Source organism: Plectrocnemia conspersa, unplaced genomic scaffold, assembly GCF_051122295.1.
Source record: "Plectrocnemia conspersa isolate PC_06_02 unplaced genomic scaffold, ASM5112229v1 ptg000003l, whole genome shotgun sequence".
NCBI lineage: Eukaryota > Metazoa > Arthropoda > Insecta > Trichoptera > Polycentropodidae > Plectrocnemia > Plectrocnemia conspersa.
This window is the reverse complement of record NW_028277167.1, coordinates 15,571,343-15,592,578: the sequence shown is the minus strand read 5'-3', so window position 1 is coordinate 15,592,578 and position 21,236 is coordinate 15,571,343. Positions and strand designations below refer to the sequence as shown.

At 29.8% G+C, this 21,236-nt stretch overlaps 2 protein-coding genes across 3 annotated transcripts; one reads left to right on the top strand and one right to left on the bottom strand.

Moving 5' to 3' along the window:
- Positions 1-500: 500 nt before the first annotated feature.
- On the top strand, positions 501-9,562 carry LOC148236744 (uncharacterized). 2 transcript variants are annotated; one of them, XM_088183677.1, is made up of 2 exons: positions 501-744; positions 7,059-9,562. In XM_088183677.1, the coding sequence occupies exon 2, from the start codon at positions 7,192-7,194 to the stop codon at positions 8,707-8,709; it is 1,518 nt and encodes a 505-aa protein (XP_088039803.1). In that variant the 5' UTR covers positions 501-744; positions 7,059-7,191; the 3' UTR covers positions 8,710-9,562. The 2 variants fall into 2 exon arrangements, with proteins under 2 accessions (XP_088039803.1, XP_088039804.1); XM_088183678.1 differs by having other exon boundaries at positions 501-788.
- A 42-nt stretch (positions 9,563-9,604) lies between these two features.
- LOC148236743 (angiotensin-converting enzyme-like) lies at positions 9,605-20,449 on the bottom strand. Its single transcript, XM_088183676.1, has 13 exons — positions 20,146-20,449; positions 15,234-15,310; positions 14,929-15,148; positions 14,425-14,860; positions 13,466-13,772; positions 13,250-13,402; positions 13,061-13,185; positions 10,616-10,700; positions 10,456-10,549; positions 10,313-10,387; positions 10,166-10,240; positions 9,963-10,096; positions 9,605-9,906 (listed from the first exon to the last, which is right to left on the bottom strand). The coding sequence occupies exons 1-13, from the start codon at positions 20,233-20,235 to the stop codon at positions 9,621-9,623; spliced, it is 2,157 nt and encodes a 718-aa protein (XP_088039802.1). The 5' UTR covers positions 20,236-20,449; the 3' UTR covers positions 9,605-9,620.
- Positions 20,450-21,236: the final 787 nt, after the last annotated feature.

Here is a 21,236-nt window from a genome sequence, read left to right as displayed (position 1 = left end):
CACGTTTTTGTGGTATATTTTTTCCACTGTGTTTTTACATTATTTTTTATAATAGCTTAATAAGTAAGTAAATGAAGTACAATGTTTTTTAAATGTGTTTAAAATCTTTCGGAAGCCTTGGATTTTAATATATTTGACACTAACTCTATAAACGACGAGTAGTTTTATATTTGTTACAACAAAAGTATTTAATTATCCATTGTTTATTCTTAAGACTATTTTAATAGTTATTTTATTTCTATGCTCTTCAATAAATCGGTGAACAATTTACAATATATTTTTACATATCTAGAATATGTGCCATAAAAGTTAATTTAATGATGACAAACGTTCACAATTCAAACACTACGTGATTGTTCTATAGAATTCATATTTTATCACTATATCACCACATTATTATATTATTTTACGATAACTTCGTGACTCGCCAAAAGCTGGAGCCACAGTGCTACAGAATCTAAAGAACCCGCCGCACAACGAATTACCATTTGTAAACAGTCAGTGTGTGTCGGACGGTTGTGCCGCGTGGTAGTGCGTCGGCGGTGAAGTGGTGGTCGATATACCGACCAGTAACAATAGCGACTTTTTCGGTTAAACATACTGATAAACTGTGCCACGGTGCTGAACTTTCCGATTGTTTTCCTTTGTGAATTATTGATTGTTCTACGTGACGAGTTACCGACCAAGTAACATTTGAACACCTTGAGCGCGGACTGAATAACCGCTTCCTAATTGACATCCTTCGTGAGTAGCATACCTCCAGTTTATCAGCACACCTATTGTTCTGCGTCAGTTTCGTATTGCTTTATATTTAGACAGATATGAAAATACAGTTAAAATATATGTATTTAAGAGCACAATACTTTGATATTTATTTAATAATAATCTAATGTTATATATTTAATAAGAAAATTGGGATCCGTTACTATGACTACAATTGATTTAATAAACATTAATTATTGATATATTTAAGACAACTTAAGAGTAATCATAGATTCTTAGAACCATGACATCATGAGTCACTGAAAGCTATTGCTATTAATTTATGACGATATATGTATTTTAATCTAAAAATATAAATAACTACAAGGTAGAAGAAGCTTATATGGCAAATTAAAAAATAACCTTGAATGCATTTTATAAAAGAATTAGACTATATAATAACAACTGTTATGTATGGGAAGTATTCGAAGGGTACATACATATATATGTACATATTATAGTCTACTCTAGAACATATAACAAAAGCAATGTATTGTGAGACAATTAAATAGCATTTATATATGCTTTAAAATATATTCACTAAACATTTTTGCACCCTGGTAAAGATTTTATTGCCTCTCTCAATTCAGTCTCATGGCTCTTTTGGCACCCAACGTGCGCAGAAATTTTTAACCTTTACCGAAATATTTTGTTAGCCGTTTTGGTATTTCATTTAGAATTTATTTACGTAATTCGCATGATTAATAAATAACTCATTCTGCGGTTACAATTTGATACATTAAATTTATAAATATAATACGTACACTTTTAATATTTATTATTTAATTTTAAAGGAACAAATAAGATATATAAGAAGCATGGTTAAGAAAAATAAAAATAACAATTATATAGTAATATTACATATGTATTCTTTTTTCATTTAATTTTATTTGATTAAAGTTGCACGAATTCAATAAAAAAATACTTTTTAATTTCTTTGCAATTATTCTCAGTTGATTTTGGTAAATTATAAAAGGTTTTAAATGCAATTTATTTTAAAGAATTTGTGCCGAACTTCACAGAAAATGCTTGAGGGATGTGTAAATCATTGGCAGATTTAATTTCATAATTATGTAGCTGTTTTCCGAATTTAAATTTAGTACTTATAATCAATTTTCCCTCTAGCATTTTTTAGTTACCATTATTAGTTCATTTGGTAGAATAGCTATACGCAAAATTTTAATTTTTATGCATGTCTTTCGTGTGAATATAGAAAGGCAAATTTAACAAAATCTGCATAGGATTATTTTGAATAACCTGATGTGATTTTAATTTAAATTACCTGTAAATCCCCAAACGCAATAAATATATATTAAATGACTATGAATATGTGCATTATATTATTTTATCTAGTTTTATACGATAATATATTTTGAAACCTGTATAAAATTTTTGACGTTGGTAAATTTTTTTTTATTATATATTCAATATGGGTATAACATTTTTAATTTGTATCTAAAGGTAGACATAATAATTTTATATTATCAGTTTTTGTGATTAGAAAATTATTTACTGTGATTGTGATATTAAAATTATCAATAAATATCACATGGTTGTTTTTTTTTCATTAGTTGTTAATCTGTTTAATCTCATCCAATCACTAATATGGATCAAATCACTCTGCATGTTTCTTTACATGTTTTGGAGTTGTATCATCAGCTTACAGTTGAATTCAATCTGCAAATTTACATAGGGTTGAATCATTTATGTATAGATTAAATAATAAAGGTCCCAAAATAGAACCCTGTGGAGTTCCACATTTCACCACCTCACATACCCTTTATGTACCACTTATTACAACTACTTGTTGTCTTATTTAAATAGTTTTTTTCTTAATAAATTTTATGTTGGTCCTTACTATTCCAATACGTTTTATTTTCTTTAATAATATTTTATGATTTACTGTGTCAAAAGCTCTTTTTAAGTCTTGTTTTATTTTTATCGTTTAAGCTTTGTATTTCAATAATTAAATCAAAAGATGCGTATTTTGTATTGGATTTGTTTCCAAATCCATATTGTTACTGTGATAAAAAAACTATGTTTAGAATTGATTTAATCATTTTTGATAATACTGGTAAAACAGATATAATGAGATAATTGTTAGTGAGTCTCTTATCATCAGCTTTGTATAAAGGAGTTATTTTGGCGATTATTAAACAATCGGGGAATATTTTATTTTTAAAATAGAAAGTTAATCAATCGTAAAGATATTTTCGTCAATTTTTTGATCATCAGTTCATCAGTGAAAACTGATAGCAAATGTCATCTGCTATAAAGCAATTCACGACATAGTGTTGAATGTTTTTTACTAAAAACAAAAATAACGAATATTCTACCGGCACTATAGATCTGTGGTAAAAGTCAGTCATATCTGAAAGACCTGGATTTGAATCCCATAGGGACCTTAGAGTTTTTCAATTTCTACCGTGTCTAGGATATCAGAATTAGTGATTATTATTATCGATCACTTCAGATTGGGTATTTTAGATTTTCCTAATCTCACAGATGAATATTGTGGTGAATTAAAAAAATCAAGTTCTGCTTAATGACAATAGTGTTTAATTAATAAAATATATGTACATTCATAGTGGTTGTTGATTGTGTTTATATTCCCAGGGCCACCCCTAGCTAATTTAGCCCCCCAGACAAAAACTAAGTTGCTTCCCCCCACATATTAATAATATAATATATATGTCACCGATTCCCAGACTTTCAGTCTGGTAGTTAATACTTGTAGGTATTCATTATATTTGATTGACCTACTCAGTTGGTACAGATTTACCCCGTTGTAACGCGTTGGGCATACGCCTGTCAGGTTACAACGGAAGATTTAATAAAAAATAAAGTAATTTAAAACACGAGCTATTATACATTCAAATGTCATACACCAATCTTTTACCATCTTTCGCAAATAATTTTGATATTTATAGTAATTCAAATTAACGATAAGCAATTTAAAATTTAAAACTCAAGACCTAAAAATATTAGATCAACGCTGAGCTTTATAAACAACTGTATGGTAACCACAGAACAAAGAATATAATAGTAGCTAGCCAAAGTATTCATTAATGATCGAAGATGTGCAGAGAGTATAATATATGGTTACCATGAGACTATCATTGGGTCGCTCTACTATAAGAAGAGTTAAAAATCCATACATTGAAAATATAACATTAAATTTCAGTGCAATCCCTTTTTAATAAATGTAAATTTATTATCTATATATATTTTAAAAAGTTATTACAATATATTTTGCAGTTTTAAGCATTAATAAAAATTGCGTTTTTAGAAACTCGGTGCAATTAACATGTCAAAAATTATTTATAAATTAGTTTAACAATTAATTAGGTGTATTGTAGCATTTATAAGCTTAAATAAATTAAGGTTATTTTTAAATATCGTCTACTATCTCTACGAAATAGTTATAACTGTTCTCTACTTCTTAGAGGTCTATCGCGTGTACGTGCATCATGACCAGTTTTGAAAGAAATTTTACACTTTTATTTTGATTTTTTGCGCCCCTTTAGAGCTAGCACCCCAGGCGAACGCCTGTGCAGCTTGCCCATAGCGCTTTGTTACGCATTGGGAATTGGGTAACGGAAGATTTACATAAATAAATATTTTATTGCGATGTAAAACTGAATTTTCCTATTTAGTTTACTCAACATTATAAATATTTTTTTTATTTATTTATTTAGTTGATAAAATTTGTATATGTAATAATAAATCATTAATAGTATCCACGCATTTAAATATTGATTATGAATAGAGGATTTCAATAATATTTAATAATATATCGCAAAATTAATTCTCATGATTTTTTATATAAATATCTGAACAAAATTTCACATTCACAATTTCTTTATCAAGCCTTATAATTAAGTAATTTTCTTTAAAAAAAATTGAACATGGAACCTTTCTGAACTTAATGATTCAAATAAATCCGGTTTTATATGTGAGTTGTTCTTTGCCCGGGGTGATTGAATTTTAAAATGAAATAACCATCGCAAAAGTTTTATATATAAATTTAATATAGTATAGTTTATAGCTGTTACTGGTATTTTTTAATTGCTTTTCAATCTACTTATAAGTTTTATATATCAGTAGGCATATTAATAATATTTAACCCATTAAAAAGATAATCTCCTTCCATCTCAAAACAATAACTATAAGCATACGAAGGATCCCTGAGCAGTTGCTCATAATTTCAGGACCGCCCTAACCGGTTTTTCTCAGGGTCTTCTCTAAACATGTTTTTTTTTAATATTCAACACAAACATTTTTGAAGTCAAGCTAATCATTAATTCCTAATAGAATACAACAATAGTTTTACGCCCATGTTATAAAAAATATCTTTATAAAGTTAATAAGGGCATCGTAAAAAGTGGAACACATTGATACTCGAGGTGTGTGTTGACATTACTTTAACATTTAGAAAATGTTAGATAGTTCACGACTGCGGCGAAACATCACGATTTACAATATAATAAAATATAGGCATAAATATGAAAAAGGAAAAAATCATTTTATCATACAATCGTGAAGAAGTTTATTGATAAAAATATACTTATTAACGTATATTTGCTTTATTGTTGATAACGCTACTCTGTTTTTAGGCTAGCCATTATTTGTTTTTGATAGTGAACCATTACATTTTGAACCCAAAGGTTAATTAATAATAATTACGATAAAATTATTATCTTGGCAGTTATGCCATTTGTCCGTTACATAAATATAATTTAAAAAATCTACACTGGCAACACTACGTTTTAAAAATCTTGCGCCAAAAGAGGTCGACGGCGCATGAAAGCGACAGTTGGATGTTCAGCGTGATTTTCTAAAAAAACATTTGCATGATAATCAATGATGAAAATAAAAACGAGTTTTGTTTTTATTTTCATCATCGCGCGTTTATTTTCTCACACGCGCGTCACTTTTGATTTTTACATATTAGCATTACTGAAATGCGTGGGAATCGGATCATTATGGGACATTATTATTTTTCTTTTTGTTAACTGTCAATAGATAATTATTAATAAATGTAATCAACGCATGGTGGGATTTATTTAATGCTTATAATTTAAAAAACACAATTTTATTATCATATCGCTTTCCCACAAGATTGATAATTTATTACTAACTTACATTTATTACCAATACAAAATATTATATATGTAATTCGGCAGTTGATGTTGATGCAGGGTAATCGCTCGTTATTGGTACATAAAGGATGAGATTTTTTAAAGACACAAATCGGGTAGAACTTTATAGTGTTGTTACAATATAAAATTTTGCCCGATTTTTGTTTTCATTGACTCTGCTATATGTATAAATGAATAATTCTAAAGATAAAATATATTTTTTTGGCGATATCTTATCAAATAACATTTTTTAAATTATCAAAATTTATTTGACCGCACTGCGAAAATTTTGATGATATATATTTATTTTTAATTATCGCAGACACTACTTAAAATCTGTATATATTATTTTATTTTTCAAATTATTTTTCTGTTTAGATTGTTCTTAATACTTAAATAAATTATCGTTTTACCAATAATTTGTTATGACCAAATTATAGGAAGTTATGACAAGTTAAAGTACCTCATGATGGTTAAATGATCTAAATCCTTATAATTTATTTTATTCGTACCGTTTCAAACTTTTTTGCGGTTTGTGTTTAATTATCGGTGTGTTCAATTGTCATTGTGTGCATTTGTCTTTGTGTTCAACTGTCATGTAATCATAGTTTTATAATGCCTCCATGAGTTTTAAATAAAATATTTACGCGATATGGGAGTAAATAAACAATGGTCGGTTTTTTGAAGGTTATAGCCATAGTTGTCAAAAATTTTAACTGTCAAACTTGTACATAGTGTATTATATTGTAAATTAATTGCTTGTATTTTTTAGCTAGTGTTAATATTTGTTTACTTGACATATATGATAAATAAATTAGATATTATAATTTTATTGTATATTAAATGATAATAAAAATATATTTTATGCATTAATTGCATAATATACGCTTCGTACTTTTAGCTACAATTAACATTATTAAACTTTATTTAGATATTAAATAGTCGGTTATAAAAATATTGCGCCTTGACCGTTAGAAATTGAGTCAATTACTTAGAACTAAGGTAGGGCGAATTGAAATTGATTAAATGAACAGGGAGTCATGTGTCAATTATTTAAATTAAACAAGCGGTTTTAACGGTCACTGCTGTAAATTTTAATACTGATGAATGTCTTTTACAATATTTTTATTTCAATTTTATTATTTTTATTTTCAGATCTAAAGGAAACTACAGAGACCAGCTATGCATATACAAGCAATGCATCTCAAAGACAATGCACATTGAGAGAAAGTTAAAAAAATGTGTTTAGAAACTATTCTTCTGTGAAAGCAAGTATTTGAAGTAGAAAATGGAACACATTTATACAATAAAGGTTAAAAGACAGTTTGACCCACGTGGTCAGTATCCATCTGAAAGAAGATATTCGGCTTCTACTGTTTTTGGATTTGCGTGGGTTCATTTAGCGTTGGGTGTTACATGTTTTCTTCTAGCCTGTTTAGCATTGTACAATCCAAATACGGCTACCGATAAAGTGATTTCATTTAACAAAGACGAAATATTTGATAACCCATCAGAATCTATTTTCAATGAAGACATTTCCTTAGAAATTGATGTAAATAGTACTGTATCACCTGATCAATATGAAAAAATGCCAATTATCTTAAAAGTAAACAAAGGCGAAGAATCAATAGCTTTGTTAGTATTGAGTCCCTGTTTACTTGCATTAGGTGCTTTTATTGCTGGATTTGCTGCTATTGTAGCTTGGAGAAAATGGTATCTCGATCACAGTATAACGTGGTTCTTCCTTTCATCTGTATTTTCAACTCTTATGTCTATAGTTGCGCTCTGTTTGATAACAACGTGGATTACAACCATCAATGAGAATGGATTGCGTTTTATGGATTATTTTACAAGCGAAAATATATTCACAAATACTCATTTTGAAGTCAGTAAATTGAACCCTGAATATGAAGATAATAATAAAACGATATATTACGTAGTAGCAGTGCCTTTGGAAGAATTGAGGAATCGTAATATACCATTAATAGGCGAAGAAAAAAGGCAAGATCAAACTAGAAAAGTACTGTCAATCAATATACTGATTGCTACAATAGTCGAGATCATTTGGTCATTACTCGGTTTGAAAATTGCTTGGGATGGAATGAGAGCCGATTATCCAGATGACGACGCTTTTAACAATAGAGGAAATAATACAACGATGCAAGTCGTTTCTGAAATCAAAGGCAACAACACAAAACATTTACCAAAGAACACAAAAATTTTACCACCGCAGCCCGATTTAATAGAACATTACCCAAAAGATAATAAAATAAAGAAGTTCTTCCAAAGTCAACAAGAAAATGGAGGATATTTTCTCAACACAAACCCAAACGAAAATGGATTGCTGATGTACAGCAGTGTGAATGATAAATCGTCTGATTTTCCAAGACGCGAAAGCAGCTCAGAGTATAAAGAAAGAATGCTCAATTTCCTCAACAGGTGTGCAGAAAGTGGAAGGATAGATTCTCCGGATTCTTATATAGGATTCGATCCGGGAAGTCTGTGTGCTTCAGAAGTTTCTCACACGCCCGTCGTTAATCAAGAAGATCAGAAAAGTGTGAATATAAGATTGAATAAAGATACCGATGTCGCTAACAATCCGAACAGATTGTCAAATATCAGCTGGGGAGACAGTCACGATCATAAGATATACGATCAAAACACGTTAGATTTGGATAAGATTGTTTTAAGAATACCATCGATTGACATTAAAAAGACTGAAAGTAATGACAACGAATTAGAACAAAGTGTTAGTAATAATGTTAATGATGACGAAGTTCAAAATTTGGCAGAAAAAAACGAATGATTGTAAATATAATCTAAGCAATAATTGTGATAGTAAATTAATTGTTTTATCTGTACATAAATTTATTAACATTTGTGTTGTAATAACTGTGAATTACTTTTTTAATTTGTTATCATCATTCTATATTTAATTTCATTATAACTAATTTATCAGCTTAGTTTCAATCTCACGAGCAATAATATAATCTGTAATAAAAAAATAACTAAGCCATCAATGTAACACATGAACCCTTATGTTAACGATTTTAAGAAAATAATGTATCGAATGATTTTAGTAACCCGCAGGCTGGAATGGAGTTATCTCCTTTTATATTTACATAAAACTGATGTAACTTGCTGTTGATAAAACGGCAAGTATCAAGTGTTTTAAAAACATTTTTACAAGTATGACATTTATTTGAGTTGTGCTATCAATTTATTTATCAAGATAATTGTGTTATATGTTTTATTGTATATTTTAATTATAAGTTTTCTTTTTACAATATTACTAAACTTACGCTTCTATTTTCACATTGTAGGTTCAATAAATATATTTTTTACTTTTAAAAGATCAAGAATTTTATATTTTTTTATCAAAGTCTTTGTCATAATTTTTTTTAATTTTAAGAAATATATTATAAAATTTTAGGGAGGTAGTAAATATTATATTCTTAGTCAAACCATATTTTTTTATCGTTACATTAAAAAAATGTGCTTAACATAAAAATATATCAAGAATAAATACCTCTCAAAAAATATGTACAAAAATTATAAAAACAATGCATTTATTATTAAGTATTTTTAACAATTTTACCTTTGTGTATATGTGTGCTGAGAACTGATAGTCAATAAATTAAATTGTTTAAAAATTAAAATATAGTTATTCTTATTTAATATCAAAATAAACACAAAACCAATCAACTAAAACAATTTTTATTTCATAAATACATAATAAACAATCACTGTAACGACTAAAATAAACTTATTAAGAACATTACATCTACTTGCTTCACTACCGTACGGTGAAAATAAACCCATATCTTCATAATTACTAATCCAACCGATCACAGGTTCGTCTCTATTTTGTACTCTCAACCACAACTCTAACGGTTTGAAATATTTGACGAGCGACTCTGGCGATATCCTCGTCGACTTCCCCCTCGTCAATTTTCTAATCACTTCTGACGCCGGATACGACGAGCCCATTTGTAGCACATCACTAAAAAAATAAACATTATTATACAATCAATTACAAGTTATTAAGAATGATTATACCTCAAGAGTCGTCCGGCTTCTCTACTTCTATAAAGATCGCATTCGTGCAACGGACCATTGTGATTAGCAGCCATACACAGATTATCATAAATTTGGAACTCTAAGATAGTCGCCAAGAAGTATTTTACATATTCCTATACACAAAACAAATACGATTATATAAATTCAATACTATAATAATATTTTTATAAAAATATAAATACCTGATCCGATATAATGTGATACTTTGAGCCGGGGTCGAAGTCAGCTTCCGATCTCGATATAGGTGGAACAACTCCCTTGAAATAATTCATAGTATTTAGCTATGTTTTTTTTTATAATCACTATTTGACATTAATATAATATAGTACCTGATATCTCAATTTTAATTCCCACCATTTAGAATTCATATTTGTGACACCGTCTTTGTAAATTTGCCAACGCCACTACAAAATATAAAAATATTAAGAAAGATGAAATACATATTCGTTGAAATAGATGTAAGCGAAAAAACCTGGTCGACTAAATATGCAAATGGTAAGTATGCTACTTTTTCTAAAGCCATAGTTAGCAAAAAGTTCATCGTTACTTCGTAATTATCATGTGTTCTAAAATCATAACATAAATATTAATGAAAAATTAACAATAATGTATGGTTTAAAAACTTTAATTACCTATTGTTATAGAGTCCAACGCGATGCAAATGAGGTATATTATATACTGAAAGCGTCATAGCATTTGCAACAGCTTCGTGAAAAGCTAAAAATAGTTTAAATAAATTGACTGATTGTATCATGCTAGGAGTAAATATTCAATTTTTGTTATTTTTAGTTATTTTATGTTATAAAACCATTCAATACCCAACCTCATTTTACAACCATATTGAAAAATGTATTTAAATGTGACTTCTAGACGTAATATCAGACATAAAAGGGTGTGATTTAACCGGGAATTATTTTAAGAGATATGTGCATATAAATAAATAGTTTGTCCCATAAAACGAATTGTTTGTGCATTTATGTAAGGTAAATCTTCGGATTTTTTCTTTGGAAAAGGATTCGTTGCAAAGAGATATTCATAATGTGTTCACTGTTCTGACCAATACTCACTGGATCGCATCTAATCTATCCATCACTAATGCACAAACTAATGGCATTCATTTTATACAACGATTATTTTATATATTGCTCATTTAAATTGTCCCCGACATTAAACACTTACTTTTGAGTGAAATGCAAAAAAATATTGTACATTATTGCTCATTAAATATTCATACAAAATTTGATCGAATATTCAATAATTCCGGCTCATTTTTAGGAAATACTCTTACTAAATTTAGAACTCATTATATTATATAAGTAAATGCCAAAAGTTAGTCATACATGTTATGATAACACCCATGCATTTATATTAAAGCATGGGTGTTAACATTTACTTGATTATGTAGGCGAAATATATTGTGTTAAGAGAACCGGTAAGTAATTTTTTTATGTAAAAGGATAAAATGGCAAAAGTATAATACTTTCAAAGATACGTCTATGAGTAACAAGCTTTCAATTCAATCATAGTATTTGTTTTGAATTTCTTTTGAAACTCAACTTTTAAAAATATCAATTCCTAAAAGGAATAGATTTTCAAGGGAAGTTTTATTATAATAAAACGTCCATTTCTTGGATAAATGATACTAAGAAGCAATTCTATCAAAGTATATTGTTAGATATATTTAACTAATATATATCCACAGAATTCAGTATCTTTTTGCTTGCGTAGTAATTGTAGCATACTTTTTAATGGTTTAAAATATATTTTGATGCTGATGGGTGGCAATTACACACAGATTTGACTGCTATAGTAATATTTTATTAAAAGTTGATAATAGAGTTTATATGTTTGTTATCAAAATATATGCGAGTGAACGGTAAACGAGGCACCACCGGCCATTGTCTTTCCGTCGAGGTTCACTAGAAGAATATACTGCCCTCTGCCACCGTCACGTCAGTGTTACAAAAGTTCAATCAAGTTTTGGCCATAAAGAATGAATAAATAAATATATAAATAGGCTCCCAAAATATCATAGAGTTACAGCCTTGAGTGATCCTTGACTTATTCAGTGTTATTTTTTAGCATCTATTGCTGATGACGAGTCTTCTGAGATCTTTTTAAATTCCATCTAGCCAATGCAGTCGCGATTTACCTACGTTCCTAATACTCTCAGTTTCATAAAATGTTAACCTCTTCGCAGTTTACAAGTTGTCCATGCAGGACTGATCGGATATGTTATATTTTATTAATATATGCTTGACAATATCAGGTTCCCGATACAACTCGTACAGTTTATTGTTATACCGGCGATGCTATAATGTCCACATCTTACACCCGTATACCAGGCCTGCTCTTTAGTTCTTCTGGATAAACCAGTGCTCTTGGGAACCTTTAGTCATTTGAGCATAGTTGTGAGGTCAATAGAAAGCAGTAAGATATTCGCCTTTCTTAAATGAAATTTTGTAGGGTCGGCATTTTAGCTTTTTCCAATAAGAGCAAAAGTTGGCTAATCAGTGGTCATTTTTTTAATATTTCCATTTCATTAAGATTCACAGTATTTCAATAAATGACATGTATTTTTATGAACACATTTAAGGAGGTCGCTGTTTATAATTCACGTCAAAAGCAATAAAATCAGCAGTGGAATATTAGAACTTCATATTAAGTGTTCATATTAAGATTAGGTGCCCACCACATATTAACAAAGTGCAAAACGGCATGCAAAAATACCAGCCACAGTGAAAGTGTCATATTTTTTCTGCAGGTGAATCTTTTCATCTTAACTTGCATTTACAAACTGGACATGACATGATTAAGTTTAGCTGACAGTATTGGATATAATAAGTGTTGTAACAGATGTGTAGCTACTTATATTTTTTTAGTGTATGAAGAAACCTTGCGAAATAAGGTGTTTTTTTTATCAGTTTTCTACATGCGTAAAGGCTAAGCAAAATACTTTTTCAAGTTTGAGTTAAGTATGAGTACTGCACTCATTAGATTGTCTCAGAGTCAATATAAAAGCAACTTTCATGAATGATGGAAATAATTAATACTCAAATATTGATGTTTAGGAATACCTGGATTGGCTCCGTCTCTGAAAAGATGAATCTGTTCTGAATATTGAAGGTAGTATTGTATATGTGCCATCTCATGATGAGTAGATATCAAATCTTGCATTGTAATTTCCGTACATTGCTTAATCCTAGATTATAAGCAATTGTAATAAAATGATAATACATCAATATATTAGTAGTTATTATATAAACCTATAATCCATTCTATTGCAGAAATCCCATGCACTAGCCGTACACTGCACATTTCTGTCTGTGGGCCTTGAAATCATTGATCCTCTCCAAAATTCTGGTGGCATTGATTTCAATCCCATTGATGTGTAATATTCTTCAGCCAATTGAAACATTCTATAACAATTTGATATTGCAATATATTACCTATTCATATGTTAATTATTTTATGATACATACCTGAGTGGTGTAAAACCCTGTCTTAAAAGTTCTGAGCTTGCGTCTAAATTAGGTGTTTGAGGAAATGGCATCACAATATCAGTAATCGACTTCCAATTCTGAGCCCACATATTGCCTAGTAGATGTGCAGGAATAGGTCCATCCGGTCGAATGCTCGATTCACCGTATTTTTGAATTAACTTTCTTCTTACATACGTAAACAGTTGTTTATATAAAGGCTGCAATTGATTATAGACTTCTTGTAAATTATCCTCAAAAGATGGATCTTCATACTGTGATCTGACTTGTTCACCAGCATCGTTAAATCCTATTAAAATAATATTCATATAACACCAGAATCTATATCAGACATACATGTTTATTAGTGTATATTTAAAGCAAATCATGTAACTCGAAAGATTTAATTAAAACCAGACAAATAAAGCAATCAGATGCCAGAATTAGTTCAGATGATCAGCCATTACTTTATGGGGTACGGTTGTTTAAAAATGACACCATTGGTTGTTATCCCGATTGCTTTATCTTTTGGTTTTATTAAAAAGGTCAGTAAGGTTAGTCTCTTTACCAGAGATATATACAGAGATTATTCATTAAATTGAATATAAATACTTTATATAAATATTCATTAGTAATAAATATATAAAATTATATTACTTTTAGAAGCGATACAATTTTAGTACTTAAATATTAAACATTTGAAGATTGTACTGATATGTCTGTTTATTCAACAATGGAAAAAGATGTTTGGATGACTGGTTTATTGGCTGATAAAACAATTTTGCTGACAATAATTAAGTTCGTAATCGTGATCAATATCATATGTGTCTATATTTAAGATCTTTTTGTATACGATAGCATGATTATGAAATTATAAAGTATTAATGCTTACAATATCAGTTTTAAAAAGTTTAATATAATTCTATAATATATTTAATTAAATTGATATTTGTTTTTTTTACCATTTAATCTAGCAGCTTGATTTGCCAATTGAACGTATCTCATAAATCTGTTCTTCAACTTTGGACCAGTCTTCTCTCTGAAACTCTTCCAAACGTAGATCAATTCCCTTTCTATTCTCGAATGTGCCAAAATTCTCGAAATTTCCGGATCTAGTTGCATATCACAATAACTTTCACCTTCTTCTGGTTTTTGCGTGCCGTATTGATTTGGTATATTATATTTATTATAACTATTTGAGTCTTGAACTTGAAACGAAGACACCGGACTTAACGATCCGTACATTGTTTGCCCCCTTTGCGTTGAATGATCTGAATATGTTTGATAAAAACCAGAATTTGGAATGACTTTTGATCCGGGCGATAACATACTGTGACTATAAGGACATATCTTGGCTGAATTATATGTCTCTTTCATCTCCGATATCAACTGATGAATCTAAAACATTTCATTGTATCATCGTTAATAAATAAATTCAATTAACATTGAATGTAGATTGAATGTACCTCTGCATATTTATCGTCCGGTAAGGCAGCTCTTGAAGGTAAAATTATTTTTGATAATTGACGGCGAGCCATAGGATCTGGTAACTGTCTCCAACTGTAAGAAGCGGCTTTCCTCCATGATAGCCGTTCAAGTTTGTTACCCAAAGTCAGCTCTTCCAGCATCCGACGCCTATTTGTGTCGGTTATGTTCGTAACAAATCGCCACTGAGCCATGGTTACTCTGTAAAAGAATGACAATTTTGTATGAATATTGATTCATTGTTGATAAGTTGATAAATATATTATATGTTAATTTAACATTTTACCTGTAACACATACCAGCAGCTTCTCGATCATAATCACGAAGAAACTGCATCGCTTCACCCAAGTTTGATATTGTTCCCTTACAAAAAAATTTAATATGTAGTATATATTATATTTATATTTGCTTAGATGGTTATGTTATGTATGTATGATTATAAAACAAAATGTGTTGGAGCAAACCATTTGCCAGTTTCTCAAACCATACGTAAATAATACATTACTCTTAATAATATAGTTTAACTAAAAATAGTGTCATAATAAACGCAAACCCGTCCTATCACTAATTATAAAACAAATTAAGATTTTACTTTTATATTTCCCAAGACAATATGGTCCCAGTATATACTGACACCTTTTTAAATAATTATAGCAAGATTTCTAACAAAGTTGAAATTACTTCCCAGTTATAAAACATCTTTAGATGACTTCACAGCATTTTAAATTATTTTTAGAACATTGTGCATAATTCTAGAAACGTTTAGAATATTTTAGTGTATGTAATAACAATGCTGCCAACAACTAAAACCAGTTTTATAAAAAAAAAAACGCTTACACAATACATTAGGATACCGAATTCCTTTGTATTGGCACCGACTGTATCCATTGTTCAGATACATTTGCTAAGTGCTTCCTATGTATGTATCATGCTATCGCAGAAAAAATTGTTCCTCGAAAGTCGCCAATAATTAAAGGCTAAAGCAAATAGTTTTTTTGTCCTTTATGCAATCTTTAGCAAGACTAATTTCATCTTATGCTTCAAGGGTGGTCCTATACAGGTACGAAATTTGTATTATAAATGCTGCTAAATGAGCTTGCATAAAAAATCAATGTAACCACACCATTGTTTATATATCAATTATTTTTATATCAAATCATCAGCGTGCGTACAACGTGATAATGTTACTCGTTACAGTAACATTAAAAATCATACAATATATTAGTATTATAGTCACAATCTAGTGGGAACTTTGAAATGGTGACTTGGTTGGTGACTAATGCCTGAAAGTTCTGGGCTCGAATCTCATATTTTAGTACTTTTCTGATGAACCGGCTTTTAATAACCAATCTTAATCTCAGAAAGTTATATGTAGACGTAATAAAGATGAATATGATTATATATTAAGTGTAATTTAATAAATAGGCCACTTAGATTCACAATCAAAATATAATTATTCGCCATTTACTCAAGATCATCTGCTCATGATAAAAAGGCACAATATAAACATAAATATGTCATTTCCTGTGACCTAAATGCTTATAAATGTCTATCAATGTCACCGTGAACGTGCATGCTGAAAATTGCTAAAACATTTGCGAAGAGTAGATCTCGTTCTTTTAACACTAATGTCGTAGAGGACGTCCTCCAGCGAAGCCAACCATGACATGATCAGTCCTTGCCGACTTCCTCCCCGAGATGTGCCTAATTGAGACAATTTACTGCGACCTCGACACCTGTGACTTACTTCTGCCACTAAATCGTCCACTTTTTTACACGTCGATTGCGAAATGGACGAACCATTGTTCGGTGATTTGGAGGTAGCCTTATTTATTTTAAAGTTTTTTTATTTAATATACTGATTGACAATTGAAGAAATACTGGCAATTTATTATTTGCCAGTTTTAATAAGAATCATTGCCTATTTTCTAGGATAAAACCCATAAGAATTATGTAAATAAGTATAAAAGAAATGAAGCTTTGGAAAGGTTGTTGATAATTTATAAAAAATTTAAACCTCTGGCCACCATCAACGATATTAAAAAAAAAAACATTAAGATCAAATTACCGCTGAGAATTAAAAAAAATAATAACGTCTCTAAGATCAGGGGCCGGGGCAGATGATGTTTATACTCCGAAGGGTTGGAACTTTCAATATCTTCGTTTTTTGGACAAAATCGAGTATATTATTTTCAAATAAAAACGCTTAAAATATTTAATGCATTTACTAAAACGAATACAACATAACCTAATAAATGAATACAGTCAAATATTTAGAAATAGTGAATAAAATTTTTTTTTTATCCTTTTTACATCGTTTGGTGAATTTCGAGTGCTAATGGGCTCCAAATCAAGTAATTCATTTCCATCTTGTTTTGTGATTTTCCAATTCGATGCCAAATAAAGCCGTGGTTGGGTTTTAACCAAATAATTATGTAAATAACAGCACGTCGCTTTATATTTTCCGCAGAAAACGTATCACCCGAAAGCGTTCTCAAGAAGACTGATGTCAGTCTCGACTGGTCGTGTAATATCATCCGTCAGTCTATCAGTCCACTATCAGTATTTTTACGATCAAGATCATAGACTGAACTGCTGGCAGACTGAACGTGTAACCTACGTCATACGAAAGTAAGTGTAAAATCTGGCTTTATGAGATTAAATTACAGACCCTATGATACTCTCCATAGTCTTTCCGGGTTTTATTTATGTCGTGTACCCAAGTTCTATGGCATTTTTCTTATTTTTTAATAATAAAACAGTCAAATATCGTCGTCTGAATCTGTTTCACTTTATAACATTTTCAAAATTAATTTAGCGAATACTTAGGCGTCAATTCTTTCTCCACACGACTAGCTATGTGGCGTCTCCGTATCCATCGTCCTGCAGTTCGCTTTTGCCTCGGTTCACTTTCGCCTCGGCTCGCTTTCGCCACGCCTTCGCTTCTGTTCGACAAGGCCAATGTGACAATCATCAATCAGAAACAAATCTTCAGTAATTATAGTTCAATACAGGCCATTTTCGTGACGCATGATATACACGTATCGCTAATAGTCAGTTTAACTTTTAATTGTCACAAGTGTCATCTTTCGATCGCACTCGACAAACGACGCCATTGTGTTCGCTACGGTTCAAAAGTTTTAGAAATAAAAGGAAACGAACGTTCACGGAATATTGCGTAAAGAGATCGGTGCATTGGTGAAATTGCAGGGGAAATTTCTCAGCGGATGTACCGTAAAGAAAATGTGGAAGTACGGTTACAGTAATAGTTGAAATGAAAATAAGCAGAAAAAACTGCATTGATTAGTTTTATTGTTGCATTAGGCTTAAATTGTGTAAGGACCGTGCGGATACTTCAATGCTTCAATGAGCGCGTTAACAGGCGGCAAACCGGAAAAAGGATTGGTTCGCCTGAGAATTCTTATTCTTCTATAATATCTTTCATGTACGCAAATGCGTGTGCACTACACACGCACCAACATGGAAGATTAATCATTGTAAATAGCCACAGAAAAAAAATATACAAATTCATAGTTACTTTTAACTGAATTCGATTTTACTTAAAAAATAATTATATATAAATTTAATCTAACGAGGGAATATTTGTATAATAATTACAAATTATTCGTAGAAAAATAATAACAAGCTTAATTATCAACATACGGGTAAAATCTTGTTCATAACCTCTCATATCAAGAGTATTTATAAACTAATAAATGATCCTAAGTTAGAAATTTTGTTTTAATAATTAAATTAAATTTAATTAAAATAAAACAGTATGAGTACATATTAGACCAGTGGTATTAGCATGTATTTAATATTTGAAAGACCTTTGTTCTAATCACATATTAGCCATAGTATTTTTTAAATTTATATCGTGTCTAGAAGATCTGAATTAATGATTACTATATGACTATTATTCCGATCGGTCATTATAAATTAGGTTTTTCTAGATATTCCTAATCTCACGGATGAATAACTTAAATTGAATTAAGTCATGTATAGTGACGTATATTATCTGTAAGCTGTAATAATAGTTTATAATTAATAAAATATACGTTACTGATTTACAGACTTTGATTTTAATCTGGTGTTTCACTACTTGTTTACCCATTGTAACGCATTGGGTTAACGCCTGTCACGCTGCAAAGAAAGACTAACAATAAATAAATAAATATTGTTATAAGTATTTTTACAGTTTTTTATCTCATGTATATATAATATTTTAATTCTTTATTTTTAAATGAATTCTATTATTTTTTATACAGTTTATAGTATCTGTATAATCAATAGTAAAGTGCCCCTAAAAGCTATGAATTTCTCTTTGAAGATATCTTGTAAATATAATTTATATATTTATTAAGAAATTTAATCCCTAAATAATTCAATTCAATCCAAATAATAACATAACATAATTGCATGATTAGTTAAATCATTATTTTAAATAAATCGCTTTACTCATGCTGTAGTGAATTTTCTTGAAACCTTAGTTAGACATCACTAAATTGTGTGTTTTATACATCGAAATCATCGAAAACATTAGTTCCTAATAAAACTATTTTCCCGTAGTATTTTTTAAAGGTTTTCCTTAAAAATTATCTAATATATTGTTAATATAAATAAATTTGACTGTAAGCATTTTGCTCAATTAATAATTGAGGTGCTTAAATAAACTCTCGACTGACAAGTAGATCGATTGCCTTAAATGTGAATTGGCTAATTCCAAATTTGTCATCTATACTGGTAGAATAAAAAACTGTATGTTACATATTAATTCTTTAAATTAAAGTAATTTACTACAGTAATAGTAAGATAATAATTTTCTGCCACTTTCATACACTTTTCTGGCAGATTCGTGAACAAAATTATGTAGTTATTTTTAGACATTAATAAAGTTATTTTTATCTAAAAGAATGCTTTAAAATTTATAATTTATTTTATAGCTTTTAATATTTTTTAAATGCATAACATTTTAATTTAATTAAACATCAATATGATTTACTACAATTTATTTTATTACTTTACGGAAATTTATACTTTATTGTCTTATACTTAATATTTTTTGTAAAAAAGTTTAATCTAATGCTGTATTTATACTGTTAAATTAATGATGTATAAGAAGTAATATAAATATTCGTTGCATACATTTTTTTATTATCATATATAGAATACTATTTGAGACAGTTCTTTGTACTCACTTGTTGAAAATACTCCTGACATTTGACCGGATGGTCAAAAACGACAAACACGATGCACAAAAACACACAAGCGTACTTGTAAAACGCCATTTTTTTAATTTTGGAAAATTAAGAAAAAATATAAAGAAAAATATTAACGTCTATAACTTTGTATGTTTCATTTTAAGAAAGTGTAATTTATTTTAGAAATATGTGTAATAAAATAATATTCGGTGTGTTCGATCGGCGTAACAGTAAAGCACGGCGCAGTAGGCGAGCGAGACTTGAAGACTGACTGTTGTTCCTCAGTGTTGCGTGAAGAAGCAGTACTCATAAACGTTATATGAGGACTGATAAAGGAGCTTGTGCCCAAGAAGCGTGAAAATTAAACAAAACAAGCAGCACACGCGCGAGAAGAATACTTGCGCTTCTTTCTGTTCGAGTTTGGATTGCAACGTAACGTGATAATATGACGTGCTCGGATTGCAGTTTGCCAATGAGGATAGAAGATTAAGATAAAGGGTTCACTCATTGTGGCGACAATTATGGATCCCAACTTTAAATTTAATTATTACATAGAAAACCTAAAAAAATATCAATATCGACCTGCCAGGTTCATCCATTGAACCACCCTTCCATTCAACAATTGGACTAACCAATGGAGGGATTAAAACAGTCGGTCGCTTTTAGCCAAATTTATAAGATTGGGAATCCAGATAGTATACGAAATCATAAAAACCAGAAACGAAGCCAGTCTCGGCAATTGAGATACAAACACAGATTAAAACATAAAAAAACTGTCTTCTTTGATAAAATGGAACACCACCGTGAGAAATCATTTATACAAATTCTGTCAAGTATCCGCCGCAAATGCCTTGAGAAATGATAAACACGTGCATTCGGTTTTGCCATCCAAATGGCCAAGGGCAATCTGTTTCAAAAAAACTATTCGACGGCAACCCTTTTGGAATTACATATATTTTTATTTTACCGAAAGAGGTGGAAAACAAAATCTCCTATAGAGTTAAAATACGGAAACGTGAGCAACCAATGATAACTTCGTCAGACTCTCCCTAATAGACTTTTCGCGTTTTTGCGTTTACATTTATCGT

Bases quoted from the DNA above. Each gene is read 5' to 3' on its own strand.
- LOC148236743 (XM_088183676.1), bottom strand. From the start codon at position 20,235: ATGGCGTTTTACAAGTACGCTTGTGTGTTTTTGTGCATCGTGTTTGTC. The intron at 15,149-15,233 runs GTAAAATGTTAA...ATTCTTTTACAG, and splicing joins GCTGCTGGTATGTGTTACAG to AGTAACCATGGCTCAGTGGC. The intron at 9,907-9,962 runs GTATAATCATTC...TTATTTTTTTAG, and splicing joins GAAGCCGGACGACTCTTGAG to TGATGTGCTACAAATGGGCT.
- LOC148236744 (XM_088183677.1), top strand. From the start codon at position 7,192: ATGGAACACATTTATACAATAAAGGTTAAAAGACAGTTTGACCCACGT.